General features: G+C 40.6%; 1 protein-coding gene and 1 pseudogene across 1 annotated transcript; one reads left to right on the top strand and one right to left on the bottom strand.

Moving 5' to 3' along the window:
• Positions 1 to 29: 29 nt before the first annotated feature.
• tubb2 (tubulin, beta 2A class IIa) lies at positions 30 to 4756 on the bottom strand. The gene is made up of 4 exons (XM_062994598.1): positions 4643 to 4756; positions 2719 to 2827; positions 1862 to 1972; positions 30 to 1714 (listed from the first exon to the last, which is right to left on the bottom strand). Exons 1-4 carry the CDS (start codon positions 4697 to 4699, stop codon positions 630 to 632), a joined length of 1362 nt encoding a protein of 453 aa, XP_062850668.1. The 5' UTR covers positions 4700 to 4756; the 3' UTR covers positions 30 to 629.
• Positions 4757 to 11840: 7084 nt separating this feature from the next.
• On the top strand, positions 11841 to 17267 carry LOC134312028 (up-regulator of cell proliferation-like; annotated as a pseudogene).
• Positions 17268 to 17688: the final 421 nt, after the last annotated feature.

Genomic DNA, 17688 nt, shown 5'->3' with positions numbered 1-17688 from the left:
AAAATTTATTTATTTATTATTATATTTATCCAGTCATCTATTTATAAATCCTCTAAGTGTGTTGATTCCTTCATTTTCGTCAGGGGTTGAGTGTTGGTCCGCTTACGTTTTAATGCAGCTGGACGTTTATAGTTTTGATTCTTAATAAACACTAAATGCTAACACGCTAAAGCTAATGCTAAAGTAAATAAAGACATAGACAGTTTATCTGATATTTGTTTATTTTAGCACATTCTAGCTGCAGTTCCAAAATCCTAGCTTAGCGCTGATGTGAGTACACGAGTAGCGGCTGCGTTTTCAATTGCACTTTCTGGCTAAACATGACATTATTTGCTATGATGTATGCTAGCCTGTAGTATTGCAGTGTGGAAGACGTGGTGATTACCCTTACAAGCTGTGATGGAAGTAAGGAGCAGGCACATTAAATAAGTGTATAGCTATAATTATAGCAAGCTAGCTAGCATCACACATAGGGGCTAGTGAAATTGCTAGGTTTCTTTATAGCTAGCTAGTTTGGTTGCTGGTGAGACGAGTAGTAGCAGCTAAACTTCACCTACAGAACCTCGATCTAGCTAGCTTAACACCAAGTCCTTGGGGGTCCTTATGTGAGGACATGATTGGGGGACTGCCTAGTGGTGAACCTCTTGGCGCACGTCTTCCTCCTCCTCCACCTCATCCTCCTCGTACTCCTCAGCTTCCTCAGCAGTAGCGTCCTGGTACTGCTGGTACTCAGAGACCAGGTCGTTCATGTTGCTCTCGGCCTCGGTGAACTCCATCTCGTCCATGCCCTCCCCCGTGTACCAGTGCAGGAACGCCTTCCTCCGGAACATGGCGGTGAACTGCTCCGAGATGCGCCGGAACAGCTCCTGGATCGCTGTGCTGTTTCCGATAAACGTGGCGGCCATCTTGAGCCCCCGGGGTGGGATGTCGCACACGGCCGTCTTCACGTTGTTGGGGATCCACTCCACGAAGTAGCTGCTGTTTCTGTTCTGGACGCTCAGCATCTGCTCGTCCACCTCCTTCATGGACATCCGGCCACGGAAGATCGCCGCCACGGTGAGGTAGCGCCCATGCCGGGGGTCGCACGCCGCCATCATGTTCTTGGCGTCGAACATCTGCTGTGTCAGTTCGGGGACCGTCAGAGCGCGATACTGCTGGCTCCCCCTGCTGGTCAGGGGAGCAAATCCAGGCATGAAGAAGTGCAGGCGAGGGAAGGGAACCATGTTGACGGCAAGTTTGCGCAGGTCAGCATTGAGCTGCCCGGGGAAGCGCAGACAGGTCGTGACCCCGCTCATGGCGGCCGAGACCAGGTGGTTCAGGTCGCCGTAGGTGGGCGTGGTCAGCTTTAGCGTGCGGAAGCAGATGTCGTACAGCGCCTCGTTATCGATGCTGAAGGTCTCGTCCGTGTTCTCCACTAGCTGGTGGATGGACAGCGTGGCGTTGTAGGGCTCCACCACAGTGTCGGACACTTTGGGTGATGGTGTGACACTGAAGGTGTTCATGATGCGGTCTGGGTGCTCCTCACGGATCTTGCTGATGAGTAGCGTGCCCATGCCCGAACCCGTGCCACCACCCAGAGAGTGGGTGAGCTGGAAACCCTGCAGGCAGTCGCAGTTCTCCGATTCCTTACGTACCACGTCCAGGACCGAGTCCACGAGCTCTGCGCCCTCAGTGTAGTGCCCTTTTGCCCAGTTGTTCCCTGCACCGCTTTGACCTAAAACATCAAGAGGGTGTGAGGTCTAAATCACGCCAGTCTCAGATCTAGTCTCTAGCTGCTCTTCTTTTCTGTGTCCTGTATTCATGACCTTGTGCTTTTATGGTCGTTATTTCTCACAATGATTAACTTTGATACGATACGTACCGAACACAAAGTTATCAGGCCTGAAGATCTGTCCAAATGGACCTGAGCGGACTGAGTCCATGGTACCTGGCTCCAGGTCCACCAGGATGGCACGTGGCACATACTTCCCCCCTGAAAGAGAAGGGAACACAGGGGGGGTTACATATAGGCTTAGACGTCTATAGTTTTGTCTGATGTTGAAGAATTACTGCTGTTTTATTTCTGCATTTTCTCCCAGTTCAGTCGTAGCCAGTTCCTCTCCTTCTGCTGGAGACCCCGATGGTGTATGAGGAGGGTATATTCTCCTGACACGGCCTCCCGACACGACCCCTTCTTATCCCCCCGTACTTTGGTGGATTGGCCCGTGAGGTCGATCTCCATGTTCCTCCACTTCTACTAATACAGGGTTACACAGCCTCTAAGACCCCGCCCACTTTTTTGTCCCGTCTTTTCCCACCCAGCAGACTTCAGTGGCTGATTTTGTCTGCTGCAGGCACTAGGAAGCGCCCAGCTGACCGGTAGCAGAGCTGAGAATCCAGAATATCCTGCTGCATCACCTGGATGCCGACTGTGTTTAAATTTATGCAAACCAGTTTATAAGGTTTAGTTTTTAAACAGCTGGTTTCTAGCAGGACAGATGTTTAAGGAAGTGAGTGAGTTCAGAATGCTGCTGTTTTGTTAGCTAGGTTATCCAGTGAATATAGGCTTATTAGCGTGTAGCTGTTATGTGAGTGTGTGTGTGTATCCACAAAGTTTGAATCAGTTCATCTGGACACAAGTTTGTTGTAGAGATACGTTTCGTCACTCAATCCGAATGACTTCTTCACTTCTTCAGTCTGTGTGTGTGTAGTTTTGAAGATGGTGGTGGTGGTGCAGACCTGAAGCTTCACTGTAGTAGACGTTGATCCTCTCCAGCTGTAGTTCACTGTCTCCCTGATAAGCTCCACTACAGTCGATGCCGTGTTCATCACTGATCACCTCCCAGAACTACAACACAACACGTTTTGCAATTTAACTGGCTGCACAAACCTCTCACAGTATATATACACTGATCAGTCATAACATTAAAACCACACTCACTGTCCATGTTATCAGCTCCACTTACCATATAGAAGCACTTCAAGTAGTTCTACAATTACTGACTGTAGTCCATCTGTTTCTCTACATGCTTTGTTACCCCCCTTTCATGCTGTTCTTCAATGGTCAGGACCCCCACAGAGCAGGTATTATTTAGGTGGTGGATCATTCTCAGCACTGCAGTGACACTGACATGGTGCTGGTGTGTTAGTGTGTGTTGTGCTGGTATGAGTGGATCAGACACAGCAGTGCTGCTGGAGTTTTTAAACACCGTGTCCACTCACTGTCCACTCTATTAGACACTCCTACCTAGTCGGTCCACCTTGTAGATGTAAAGTCAGAGACGATCGCTCATCTATTGCTGCTGTTTGAGTCGCTCATCTTCTAGACCTTCATCGGTGGTCACAGGACGCTGCCCACGGGGCGCTGTTGGCTGGATGTTTTTGGTTGGTGGACTATTCTCAGTCCAGCAGTGACAGTGAGGTGTTTAAAAACTCCAGCAGCGCTGCTGTGTCTGATCCACTCATACCAGCACAACACATACTAACACACCACCACCATGTCAGTGTCACTGCAGTGCTGAGAATCATCCACCACCTAAATAATACCTGCTCTGTGGGGGTCCTGTGAAGGTCCTGACCATTGAAGAACAGCGTGAAAGGGGGGTAACAAAGCATGTAGAGAAACAGATGGACTACAGTCAGTAATTGTAGAACTACAAAGTGCTTCTATATGGTAAGTGGAGCTGATAACATGGACAGTGAGTGTAGAAACAGAGGTGGTTATAATGTTATGGCTGAGAGAGAGTTTAGAGAATAACAGAATGAAGCAGATCTGAGGTGTTATAACATAATCAGGTATTTATACAGAGATGATTGGCTCAGTCTGAGGGGGTGAACAGGTCTCAATAAGGACGGTTACACCAGGAAGGGTGTCCAACAAGTCTGGTATGTGAACAAGAATACAGGAACAGCCAAACGAATCTGATGGAGGAAGATGATCACCACTGAGCGAGAGGACGAGACGGCCAGAACAGAACAGCAGCTCCTGAACCACATTAAGTCCTGTGAGTTCTGTTACTGTGGGTGTGTGATGAGACCCCACATGAGGACGTTGAAGGTGGTGTTACTGTATGACAGAACTCGTGGAAGGACTGAAGAAGACGTGGATCCTGTAGATCACATCATCAGTCTATTACAGGCGACACGAGACAGAGAGCATCAGAGAACGGTGACCCATCTGTACAGCCAACCATCACAAAGTCATGACGGTGTAGTGACATGAGAAGGTTGTAGCACAAACTATCATGCTGTGTTTATAAAATGTGGATTTAATGAGTGAAGAATTAATCACATATTTGATATATTTATGTTTTTAAGTTTAGTGTTTAAATATTAATTACAATGGTTCTCAGCTCAGTTAGATGTGTTCTGCTGGAGTTAGATGATCCAGCTCAGCATCCCGTTCACACAGGAGCACAAGTGTCCATCATCATCATCATCATCATCATCAGATCTCAGGTCAGTTACATGAAACATGAGCTCTATATAAAGCATCAGTGTGTACGGTGTATAACTGTAGATTATTAATATATAAATAAATAATAATACAGAACTGAGATGGACGTGTCCTTCACCGTGTCCCTGATGAGAGTAAGAACATTGAACCTGAATGTGAGGAGGAAGATCTAAGCCCTGTGTGATGCCCGTGTGTGGTGATGCCCACCTTTGCTCCGATCTGATTCCCACACTGTCCAGCCTGGATGTGAACGATCTCCCTCATCCTGAGAATCACCGCTAACACACTGTGTGCTGATGTAGGAATAAGTTTGTGCACCCGCCGCTCTGCCTCCTCACACTGATGCTCTCCAGACTCTGCAGCTCAGCTGTGAACCAACCTCACACTGGATTGTTGCTGATGTCACTGCATTCTGACCAATCAGGAGGGAGCAGGATGATGCAGTGAAGTACTGCAGAGGTGCAGGGACTCACCCAACACACCAGCACTGCACACACACACACTCACTAGTATACACATACTGCATGTACACACACACACACACACTAGTATACACACACTGCATACATACATACTGTACATACATACAGTGGGGCCAAAAAGTATTTAGTCAGCCACTGATTCTCCTACTTAGAAAGATGAGAGAGGTCTGTAATTTTCATCATAGCTACACTTCAACTATGAGAGACAAAATGAGAAAAAAAAAATCCAGGAAATCACATTGTAGGATTTTTAAAGAATTTATTTGTAAATTATGGTGGAAAATAAGTATTTGGTCACCCACAAACAAGCAATATTTCTGGCTCTCACAGACCTGTAACTTCTTCTTTAAGAAGCTCTTCTGTCCTCCACTGTATTAATGGCACCTGTTTGACCTCGTTATCTGTATAAAAGACACACGCCATGCTTTGTGGCTGTTTTTCTGCAAAGGGGACAGGACGACTGATCCGTGTTAAGGGAAGAATGAACGGGGTCGTGTATCGTGAGATTTTAAGCCAAAACCTCCTTCCATCAGTGAGAGCATTGAAGATGGAACGTGGCTGGGTCTTCCAGCATGACAATGATCCCAAACACATCGCTCGTGCAAAGAAGAAGTGGCTCCGTAAAAAGCATTTCAAGGTCCTGGAGTGGCCTAGCCAGTCTCCAGACCTCAACCCCATAGAAAATTTGTGGAGTCCGTGTTGGCCAGCGACAGCCCCAAAACATCACTGCTCTAGAGGAGATCTGCATGGAGGAATGGGCCAAAATAGCAGCTACAGTGTGTGCAAACCTGGTGAAGACTTACAGGAAACGTTTCACCTCTGTCATTGCCAACAAAGGTTATGTTACAAAGTATTGAGTTGAACTTTTGTTATTGACCAAATACTTATTTTCCACCATAATTTACAAATAAATTCTTTAAAAATCCTACAATGTGATTTCCTGGATTTTTTTTTCTCATTTTGTCTCTCATAGTTGAAGTGTAGCTATGATGAAAATTACAGACCTCTCTCATCTTTCTAAGTAGGAGAACCTGCACAATCAGTGGCTGACTAAATACTTTTTGGCCCCACTGTATCTTAAGTCTGAAGTTTCTTTCAAGCTGCACATTTGTGGAATTTCTGAACGAGAGTTTCACCGCATGCATGATGACTACGTTAACGAGAACGACCCACGTCAATGCCTCGACAAATTCAAAGATCAGTATCGAGCTGCCTTCAGGGATCTATTTCATAATCAAGATCAGTGTCAGAGGAAGGCTGAGGAATTCACAACGTTCTGCCTTTCTCCAGCAGTAGAGACGTCAGTCCATAACTCACTGGGTCCAGATATTATTGACTCAATGCTGCAGGGGGAAAATTCATTTCTGTTCAGCACTCGAGCATTTTTTCAGTTCTCCATTTTACAGCAGCTTCTGAGAGAGAACGATTTTCAGAACTATGTGAATTATTTAACTTCATATGAGGATTTTGTTAAGCGCTGGATATCCAATAAAATTACAGAGAAGTTTTGAGAGGGGCAAAAATGTTTTGAGCTACAAAAGCATTATCTCAATGGATTTTTTTTCTCATTTTGTCTCTCATAGTTGAAGTGTACCTATGATGAAAATTACAGACCTCTCTCATCTTTCTAAGTAGGAGAACCTGCACAATCAGTGGCTGACTAAATACTTTTTGGCCCCACTGTATACACATACTGCATGTATACACACACATTCATGTTCACTCATCAAAACAAATTACGTTTTATTAATGTTAATATTTTAGTCTTCAACAAAAAAAGAAAAATTCAAACAGTTTGTTTTCTTCACTACTCAAGATAATGAGCTAAAAATTAACATCATACCCTCCATCTCAGGTCGGTCTCTCCTTCAGTACTAAAAACTAATTTTTTTACTAATTAATACCTTTACCTTTCCTTTTTATTACATCCTTTTTTTTTTTTATTCTAACTTAATATAAAGTTTTGAAACCTCAGTTTTTTTTTCATAGTGACCTGATTAGTATTAAATATTAAAAATGAGCTGTGCCTGAGAGAGGTGATGCTGGATGGTGGTATCACTACATCATCTATGTAACAGTGCCACCTGCTGGTCAGTGCACCTATATGAACGTTCCATAGCACCTCACAGCAAGAAGGTCCTGGGTTTGATTCCCAGGTGGGGCGGTCCTTTCTGTGTGGAGTTTGCATGTTCGCCCCGTGTCTGTGTGGGTTTCCTCCGGGTGCTCCGGTTTCCTCCCACAGTACAAAGACATACAAGTGAATTTAATTGGAGACACTAAATAGTTCATGACTGTGTTTGATATTAAACTTGAACTAATGCTGAGCTTGGCCAGGCAGACTACTTTCTGCCCACGGTCAGCTCAACTGAAACTGTCACTAATGAACTTTTAAAGTTTATCCTAACTAATGTAGGATTAAAATAAGTGATTATAAACATATAACAAAAATGTGTTGCTTTGCATATTGATACATGTATAAATAATAGTAATAATAGTAATAGTAGTAATAGTAAACAATAATAGTAATAATAATGTGCAGTAAAACATAACAGAGCTGATATCTCAAACTCACGAGTTTGATCATCTCAGTCATCAACAATCAGCTCATCTGTCATGTTGGATGCTGGAGGAAATTCCTCATAACTGATGAAACTGCGACCTCTGCTGGCTGATCGCTGCAACTGCATGTTGCAGATCGATGGAAAAACACATCACACAAACAACCAACAGAATAAAACATTTCTCTACATTTACAACAATCTCTACATTTATTTATAGTCCTGAGAAAAGTATTAAATATAAAATTAAAACATGAACTTCAGTGTGTGTGGGTGGTGCATGATTACATCTTATCACTGTTTTATTCTGTATTTAGTTCAGTAACACTGAGAGGTTACCGTAAATCTCAGAGTAAATGTTCACTCCTGTACTTTCAGTATGCTGAAGTGTGCAGTTACCGTAAAGCTTAGAGAACATGCTCATGTTCACTCTTATAGTTTCTTCTGTGTGATGTTAAAAGTTAAAACAGAAAGTTACAGAACTGATTCAGGCAGCAGCAGCAGCAGCTTTACTTCTCTACTGAACACAACCATAAACTGTAAGTACATTATTAACATTTTATTCATTCATAAATTATTTCATTCATTATGCTGTTTAAAAAGAGGTTTTAACAGAAGATAGATATATAAATAGTTGCCTGAATTTTATGTAACGACAGGCAAGTTAATTATTAAAATATCTGATGTGTTATAAACATTGTGTAATTAGCTCATTAAGATTGTGTAGTTCACACCACTGTAATATAAACAATTGTTTAATAATTACAGAACATTCAGTATTAAAGTTTACACTCCTGTGTGTTTTATTTAAAAAACACACTTAAATAATATAATTCCACTAACAAGCCAGTAATAATAACCTAACGACGCGTCCCCTGTTGTTCTGACTCTTGTGTTTGTATATGTGACGTGTATATACAGTAGATATCTGCTCTATCTGCAAAAAAACAGACAATATGGGGAAGTGATTTCAATACTGGACGCTGTACACCACCGTGGTCATGTTAGTTTATACTGGACGATCCGAGACGTCCGAGACTCATTTATCTTGTATTATAGTATTTTTTTTTTGTTCTCATTCAATAATGAATAAAATTACATGAACGAACTCTGCAGTAAACGGGGAGCAACAACAATCACATTTATTTCACAGTTATTTAGGCAAGGCAAGGCAAATTTATTTGTATAGCACCTTTCATACACAGTTCATACAGTTCATTCAATTTAGTTCATTTAGTTAAAGCTGTTTCTTAATGTGAGGTTCATCTGTGATAATAAACTAGGGGAGCATGTATATAAAGTGCATGAAGCAGAACGCTGATTAAAAAGCAGTAAATGTTGTAATAGTTACACAGTGACGTGAACGATCAGTTATACCTGGATTACAGAACTGAGTTCTATACTGTAATAAATATTTTAATGTAAATTTTGTGATGATGGTGAGACGTTATAAACAACATTCAGCTCTTTTATAAAGTACAGCACTATTAAAAAGTACAGCAGATACAAAAGTCAGAACAGGAGACGCGGCCTAACGTTATTACTGTTTACTCCGTCTTCTCAACTCTTGTGCCTGATTTACACTGTTTATATATGAAGTAAATATACGCATGTCAGCACTTGCACGTTTATTTCTGGTTGAACTGATAGAAAAATGTTGATTTAGGAAAATTATAATACGACTCCTTTTTCAATTTCTGCTTCTTTGTGATTAGATTTTTTTATCTTAAAACAAATAGTGCCCCGTTTCCCCGTTTTTCAGTATTGTTTTTTGAAATGAATAACTTTGGGATTTGAAGTGAAAATGAATGACCAGAGGTACACGGACCCAGGCCCTTAGCTTAGACTTTAGAGCTTTTGTTTCCAAAACTTCTCACCTGATTATCAAAGGGAGTCACATACAGCAGTTCTTACACTGGGGGCCGTGACCCCTCAGTGGGTCGCCAAAAAATAGGAGGTGATAGGGATGCACAATTAATAGTGTTTCCTTGCACATTCAGATGGGAGGCGGCAAAACGGCTTTTGCGGCTGCTGTGCCAATGTTTCCTATGCTTGGCCAGGCAGACTACTTCTGACCGGTCACCCTCCACTCACTGGAAGCGGTCACTTATGAACTTTTTCAAACGTCAACACACTTTTCCTTTATTTGAATTGTGTTCTCTTGTTATCCACATGTTGAAGAATAACTGATGTAGGATAAAAATAACCTTTTAAACATATAGCAAAATAATAATAGTAATAATAATGTAATTATGAATGTTCAGGTAGCACGACAGAGCTGACATCTCGAATTCACAAGTTCTCCATTATCACAGTGATCAACGATCACAGTTTTAATAAAAATGTATTAAATATTAAAAGTAAAACACAAACTTAAGTGTTCTTGGGTGGTGCAGCAGTTTATGACCGCATCGTATCAGTGTTCTTATTTTGTATTTTATTCAGTAACACAGAGAGGTTACTGTAAAGCTTAGAGTCACTATTATAGTTTCTTCTACAGGCAGCACTGCAGCTTTTCTACACAACTGAAGATAACAATTAACTGTGTAAGTACAACAATTCATTAATGAATATTATTTTATTCACTATGCTTTTTAAAAAGCGTTTTTATAGAAAGTGAAAATATAATAATAGATGTGTCTCTTTTTTTTGTTCTATTAACTACTAGACCATAACAAACATTATTAATTAATTAAAGCAAAACTAACAGAACCGAACGGCTCACTACACTATTCTAACCTCTTCCAAAAACACATTGTTTTGCACACACCCCTTTCCTGATTTATCTAGACAAAGGAATCATATCTGCATGATGTATTCTATAGATGTTACCTTGCTCATCTGTCCAGAAACCACGAAACACAATAAACAAAACAGCAGTCATACACTGACTGTAGTAAGTGTTACTATTACAGTGCTGTTTGGCAAAAATGAACTTTTAACCAGTCCACAAGCTTAGATAACAACAAGATAGTGTCTTTAACATTATCCATCCTTCTTACTTTTCCTCATTCATAAGTCCTTCCCAGCAGGCTTGTTGAAGTCCCACGTTCTCTGAGCTGGGTGGGGTCCTTGACATCATTTCACTTCATGGTTACATATCAATGCTTCCATTAGGAAAAATGAATTGTTATATGTTATTATATGTTGTCTATATTCAGACAACAAGAGATAATTTACCCCCCCCCCCCCCCCAAACCAAACACACACAAATTTATGTTGTAATGTCTTTGAATAGTATCCTCATACATGCTGTCCCCAAAATTATACTTTTTATGTATCCTTTCTATTTTGCTCTCTATTTTACTCTCTTTGACTCAGGATACAGTGGTATCTGTATACAAAGCTAAAGAACATTTGTACTGTACGGTGTTCTTAAATCATTGTTGTAATGATTTCTGTGTATTAGACCTGTTTAATCTATATATTAGTATTTAGATTTTGTTCCTTTATTATGTTAGTAATATTAGGAGTTCACTTTTACAATTAGATTAGTTTTGTGAGTCAACTTAGAATGTTTTTGTCAAAACTAAACTTTAGCATCAAGTACTGACCACAAGTGGTTAATCTCCACGGTGGGCAGCAGGAAAGGTACCGAATTTAGCCACAATTGAAAAATTGACCTCTTATTGGCTTTATCAACTGCATGCCTCACCTCTCTAAGTGAATTAAGAAGAGGCGGTTCAGCCATTTACAACTTTTTAAAGTTGTTTCAAAGTTTTTCAGTTTTTCAGTTTTTTGTTTGGTTTTCCTGGTGACAGTAGAAATGAATAGGAACGCTGATGGGAACACGCCACCGTCCTGACTTTTATGGAGTCTGTTACAGGGAAGAGATTCTAAACGTGTTTCTATTTACAAACTGCAATGAACTTGATCTGTGAAACATTGGAAATTAAATAAAGATCTAAGAGAATAAAACACATCACACATTCTTTTTTTTACTGCATTTTACTAAATGTCCCAACTTTTCTGGAAATCATCATCATCAGTGGGTAGATGGGGTTTGTAAAAAAAAAAAAAGATTAGGTAGCTAATACTCAAGTTACTCAGGAAATGTCATCATATCATTTGTAATGCTAATTTAGAAACTAGTAGTTTTACCATTTGTTTTAATGTTTATTAAACATTTAACATTTATGGCATTTAGAAAACACTTCAATCCAAAGTTACTTGCAGTTGTGACCTCCAAAGCAATTGAGAGTTAAGGGCCTTGCTTAAGGGCCCAACAGTGGAACCTGGCAGTGGTGGGGCTTGAACCAGTGACCTTCTGATTACTAGTTCAATACCATAAATGCTGAATTTTACTGCCCCTGTACAGTTTGAATGTAAGTACAACCTGAAGAAATGTCTGTTTTTATAGATGGTATGGAGCGGCTAAAAAACTTCAGGCTATTCAAGAAGCAGGAGGAGGGGGAGGAGGAGCAGAGCCTGGAGGAGGAGGTGCAGGAGGAGGAGCAGGAGCCAGGTAAAAGATTAATCAGAAGATGTGTTTAACTTAAGATCATGATGGTATCTGCTTTTAGAATGTTTGAATGGATTTATGATGATCCAGTAGCTGAACCTTCGATCTAAAATATCAGTTAGATTAACAATCATAACCTGGGAGATCATCTAACCAGTTTAACCAGTTTAGGCTTTTAGCAGAGCTGTTATTTAAGAATTTATTTATTCAAATGTGTTATTAAAGTAAACATGTTTGGTTGATTTTAATTATAAGACCTAAGACGTGTAGATGAGGAGCTTGAGGCATTAACTGATCAGGCTGCAGAAGAACAAGCTGGAACAGTAGAAGGGTATAAAGGACTGCCACTGGTCAACATTTAACTATGAAATACTTTAAATGACTGAATATTTAAAAACATTTTTAATTAAAAAGTGAGAACTTTCTGTTATCTGATTATTTTATTTTGACTCAGAAACCAAGAAGAAGTCAAATTAATGAAATCATTTGATCACAGAAAATAGAAAATGTTTTAGAAATGACTGCTGACTAGATCATAAATAATAAGTTTTTTACTGTGTAAAATAAACTAGCTTGATTATATTCTATGTTCTAGCACTAAACTGATGATGTGATATTTCGACTGTAACACTCCTACCCTTGACTTTTTACATTTTACAGGATGTGACCTCATGAGCTTTCTTCGAGATTTGGGGTTGGAGCAGCACTACAGTGATAAACTCTCACTAAGTTCTGTACTACAGATTGATAAGAGCACCGTGACTGATGATCCAGCACCGACTTTATCAGATATCTCATCCATCTTCCTCAAGAAACTCATGATGGTGAATGTGGATGCGAGAAATACCAGGTGTGTTCCATCAACAGAAGAGAGTAAAGAAGCATCAAGCTCAGACTCTGATCACAAAGTAAATCCTTTAGACATCATAACAGCTCTTTTTCTTTGTGCAGACGCTTTTCTTCAACAGGAAATGGCATCAAAAATGTCGATGTGCCAGTTCTCTGTGCCTTTGCTCCTTCCAGATTGTGAAACAGGTCAGTGTACCCTCATGCTTTGGGCTTTGAGGAACATTGTAAAGAGCTTTAGACCACATTCCCTGTCTGACCCTAAAGGCTTTGTGGAGGACAGAATTATTCTTCATGACCTTCCATTAGTGTCGTTTGTAAGATTAGGCGACTGCAGAATTTCAAAATCCAACATTTTAAACATGTTACTGAGTAACTCACAAATACACCACAACATCTTTGTTCATTACAACATGGACTGTGGAGACGTACCACGTAAAATATCGAATGGCCTGGTGGAGATCAGCTGGTACCTGCCGAGTGGTAACAAGAACATTGATAAACTTCCTGAACCTCTGGCTGTTGCAAATTTGAGAGGAGACATCATGAATTTTGAGACTCAGTACTCATTCCTTTGTCAGGTTTCCACTGCGGTTTTTGTATTTTCTGATGAATTAGACTTGAACTGCCTACAATTCAACAATCAAAATGTTAAAGCACGATTGTTTCTGGTGAGTAATGCTCAAACCAAAGACGAGACTCTAGAGAAATCAGTTTCTGAAAGAAACATCACCATCATTCTGAAGAACAAACGAAATGATGCTGATTTTATAAAGAGTATTCTTTCTCACATTCAGGAGGTTATTAAAAACAGCCCTCAGCAACGTGAAAAGATGGATGGAGTTGCATTTGAGCTTGGAATTTCAGTTGATGAAAATAATAAGACGTGCCAAAATGCCAAGAAGAAAGCTGAAGTGATCACGAACATGATTCAAGATCCTTTAACATTTAAGGACAAAGAGCTTCCTTTGCAGGGTGAACTGTGGCAGAAACTGTCAAAATTAGAGAAGGAAGCGTGTCGGCTTCAAAAAGCTGGAAATAAAAATCTTGAACTGTATAAAAGTGAACTTAGAGAAGAAAAGAGAAAACTCAGAGAAGAACAGAGTAGCAGATTGTCACCGACCATAAAGCACTTTATAGAAGCCCTAAAAGATTCAGGGTTTAAAAGGTCCTACTTCCTGAAATGGATGCAGATGAATCTGGACAATCTGTCCCGCAAACAACTTTCTCTTCTCAGGGAGAAATATAAGGAGAAATGTCGAGACTCTTCTGGAAACAAAGAGGAGATTTTAAACTTGGATAGGCAGATCTCAAAGAGTTCTTTGGGAATTGAACACTTCTTGAGAGAAGTGGGTCAGCTGTATGAAGCTGCTGTCTTCTCTCCAGAAAATTCAGTATCTCAAGAGCTGAAAGCACATCTACCCAGACTGTGTGCTCAACTGCTGTTAGACGGCTTCCCTTTAGAGCTGGTTGATGGAGATTCTTCTAATATACCTTTGCGCTGGGTGAGTGATGTTCTCAAAGAGCTAAATACTTTAGTGAAGGGTAAGAATAAGATCAGAGTAGTGACCGTTTTAGGACTCCAGGGCACTGGGAAGTCGACCCTGCTAAACACCATGTTTGGAGTTCAGTTTGCAGTCAGTACTGGACGCTGCACCAGAGGAGCTTTCATGCTGCTCACAAGTATCTCAGATAGTTACAGAGAAGAACTCAACTGTGATCATTTAATGATCCTCGACACTGAAGGACTGAAATCTCCTGAGCTAGCACAACTTGATGACAGCTATGCACATGACAATGAGCTCGCTACCCTGGTCGTTGGACTGTGTGACATTACCATTGTTAACATTGCCATGGAGAACTTCACAGAGATGAAGGACGTTCTGCAGATCGTAGTTCATGCATTTCTCAGGATGAAGGAAGTGGGGAAGAAACCAAAGTGTGTGTTTGTACATCAAAACGTTGGAGATGTTTCATCACATGATAATAACAGGAGAAATCGGAAGCTTCTGTTGGAGCAATTAAACGAGATGACAGGAGCAGCAGCCAAAATGGAAAACAAGGAGGAGTACAAAACGTTTAATGATGTGATCAAATATGACCCAGAATCTGATAACTGGTACATACCTGGATTGTGGCACGGTAATCCACCCATGGCACCAGTGAACTCTGGCTACTCTGAAAATGTATATGGTTTCAAAAAGAACATCCTGGACATTCTTGTAAAATACAGAAATGAGATCCCTGCGACCGACATCATGGGTTTACTAGAGTGGACAAAAAGTCTATGGACTGCAGTGAAATATGAAAACTTCATCTTCAGCTTCAGAAACAGCTTGGTCGCTGATGCTTACATGAAACTGTGCAAGAAATACCACGAATGGGAGTGGTCCTTCAAAAAACACATGTTCATCTGGCTAACAGGTGCTGAAACCAGAGTGTCCAATTTTAATATGATAAAACCAGAATCTGATCAGTCAGACCTGAGAGACTTGTTGTCCAAACTAAAAGACGAGGCCTCATCTGAACTTGATAACCAGGAACAGGTCATTCTGAAAAATCTGTCCGAATACTTTGAACAAAAAGAGGACCATGTCTGTCTGGTAGAAAAGTTCAGAGAAGAGTTCATGAACAGTGGAAGAGCTCTGCGGAGAGAAACAGGAAACTCGGTGCTGAAAAAACTAGAGACAGTGTTTGAGATGAAGAAAGTGAAGAACAAACTGGACATCATTAAGAAAACCTACACTGACAAAATAGAAACAAAAGTGAAAGAACTTTTGCAGGAGCTCAGGACGAACCAAAGCTCACAAAGTATGTCTGATGAAAAGCTTTATAAAGTCTTTGACAACATGTGGAATAAAACTGTTGAGGGTCTTTCAGTTAAGATCCAGAAGAAATGTGACATATCTGACATTATTCAGAAACAGTTAATAAAGAACATGAACCAAAAGGGAAGCGTTAGTGCTGAGAAGGTGAAGACCATGACACTGGATCAGTATGACAAACAGAAATTCACTGTTAACGACAATCATCTTCACAAGACATTAAAGAACTTTATAGGTAACGTAAAGTCAAAACACAAAGAAAAACTACAAGGTTTTGCTGAAAGTGTTGTTAACATCTGCATCCAGTTAATTAATGATCAAAAACAATTGAGATCAGACTTCCATGAAACCTTCATTCAGGAGATCCTGAACAAAACTGATGAACAATTGACTTCAGGCAAGAATTTGAAATTTTCAGAAGAATTTGAAGCTTCTCTCAAGCTGCACATTTGTGGAATTTCTGAACGAGAGTTTCACCGCATGCATGATGACTACGTTAAAGAGAACGACCCACGTCAATGTCTCGACAAATTCAAAGATCAGTATCGAGCTGCCTTCAGGGATCTATTTCATAATCAAGATCAGTGTCAGAGGAAGGCTGAGGAATTCACAACGTTCTGCCTTTCTCCAGCAGTAGAGACGTCAGTCCATAACTCACTGAGTCCAGATATTATTGACTCAATGCTGCAGGGGGAAAATTCATTTCTGTTCAGCACTCGAGCATTTTTTCAGTTCTCCATTTTACAGCAGTTTCTGAGAGAGAACGATTTTCAGAACTATGCGAATTATTTAACTTCATATGAGGATTTTGTTAAGCGCTGGATATCCAATAAAATTACAGAGAAGTTTTGAGAGGGGCAAAAATGTTTTGAGCTAGAAAAGTATCATCTCAATAAAGCTCTCAGAGAAATAAAAGAAGCCATTAATAGAGTACAGAAAAGCACAAGTGGAAATGAAAGCATCAAGAAATTCATCCAAAACATTTGCAGAGAACTTGGAGGAACCCTCGTCATTCCAAACGATGCCTTGGAAGCAATCATGAGTCTAAACTCTGCGAATCAGAAGCAGTTTGCTCCATGGCTGATACCATCACTCGAAGAAATGGAGAAACAACTGAAGGACAAGTTTGAAAAGCGAAACTTTCAGCAGAAACTGAGCAAACTAAAAATCAAACCACAGGATGTGCTGTTCGAGCGTTTGTTCGGATGTGGTAAACAGTGTCCGTTCTGCAAGGCACCATGTGAGGCAGGAGGAGAAGCTCACAAAAATCATTGGGCCTCAATACACAGACCTGCAGGACTCGGTACATACAGGTTTTGTGAGTCAGAAAAATTATCCACTGATGTTTGTTCCACTAGTGTGCACAGCAAGGCGAAATTTAAATGTTCAAAGACTGGTAATAAATTCCATCCTTTTAAAAAATACAAGCAAATCTTTCCAGACTGGCTCATCCCTGCAGACCCCAGCACAGAAGCCTCAGACTACTGGAAATATGTAATGGTAAAGTTCAATGACCAGTTTTCCAAACGATTTGGAGCAAAACCTGCAGATATTCCACCAGCCTGGAAAAACATCTCACAGGAACAAGCAGAACAAAGTCTGAAAGAGTCTTTTAGTATTGGGGCGCCAACAGCATCAGTGATGTGGACGTTGAAATAATTTTGTGTCTTTAAAGGTTAAAGGTCAATGGTGAACACAGGACTAAACCCACCACATGCGCTACATCACATCAAAACAGCAGTCAAGCATAAACACACACATATTATTAGAAAGTACATCAGTCTCACACCATGTCACATCGATACACCCTGTAATGCTACAATCACTTCAACATTAAAGCAATTATTTACAACCCCAAATCAGAAAAAGTTGGGACAGTAAAGCATTTACCACTTTGTAACGTCGTCGTTCCTTTTCACCACTTAAAAGAGGTTTTGGCACCGAGGAGAGCGAGTGATTTAGTGTTTCAGCTTTTATTTTGTCTCGTTCTTCCTGTAAACACGTTTTAAGATGTGCATCAGTAGGGGGGGGGGGACGGGGGGGGTCATCATCGTTTCAAAATCCTCCACACGTTCTCTAT

The sequence above is a fragment of the Trichomycterus rosablanca genome, chromosome 4, assembly GCF_030014385.1.
Source record: "Trichomycterus rosablanca isolate fTriRos1 chromosome 4, fTriRos1.hap1, whole genome shotgun sequence".
In the NCBI taxonomy this organism is placed as follows: domain Eukaryota; kingdom Metazoa; phylum Chordata; class Actinopteri; order Siluriformes; family Trichomycteridae; genus Trichomycterus; species Trichomycterus rosablanca.
This window is presented reverse-complemented; position numbering and strand designations above follow the sequence as displayed.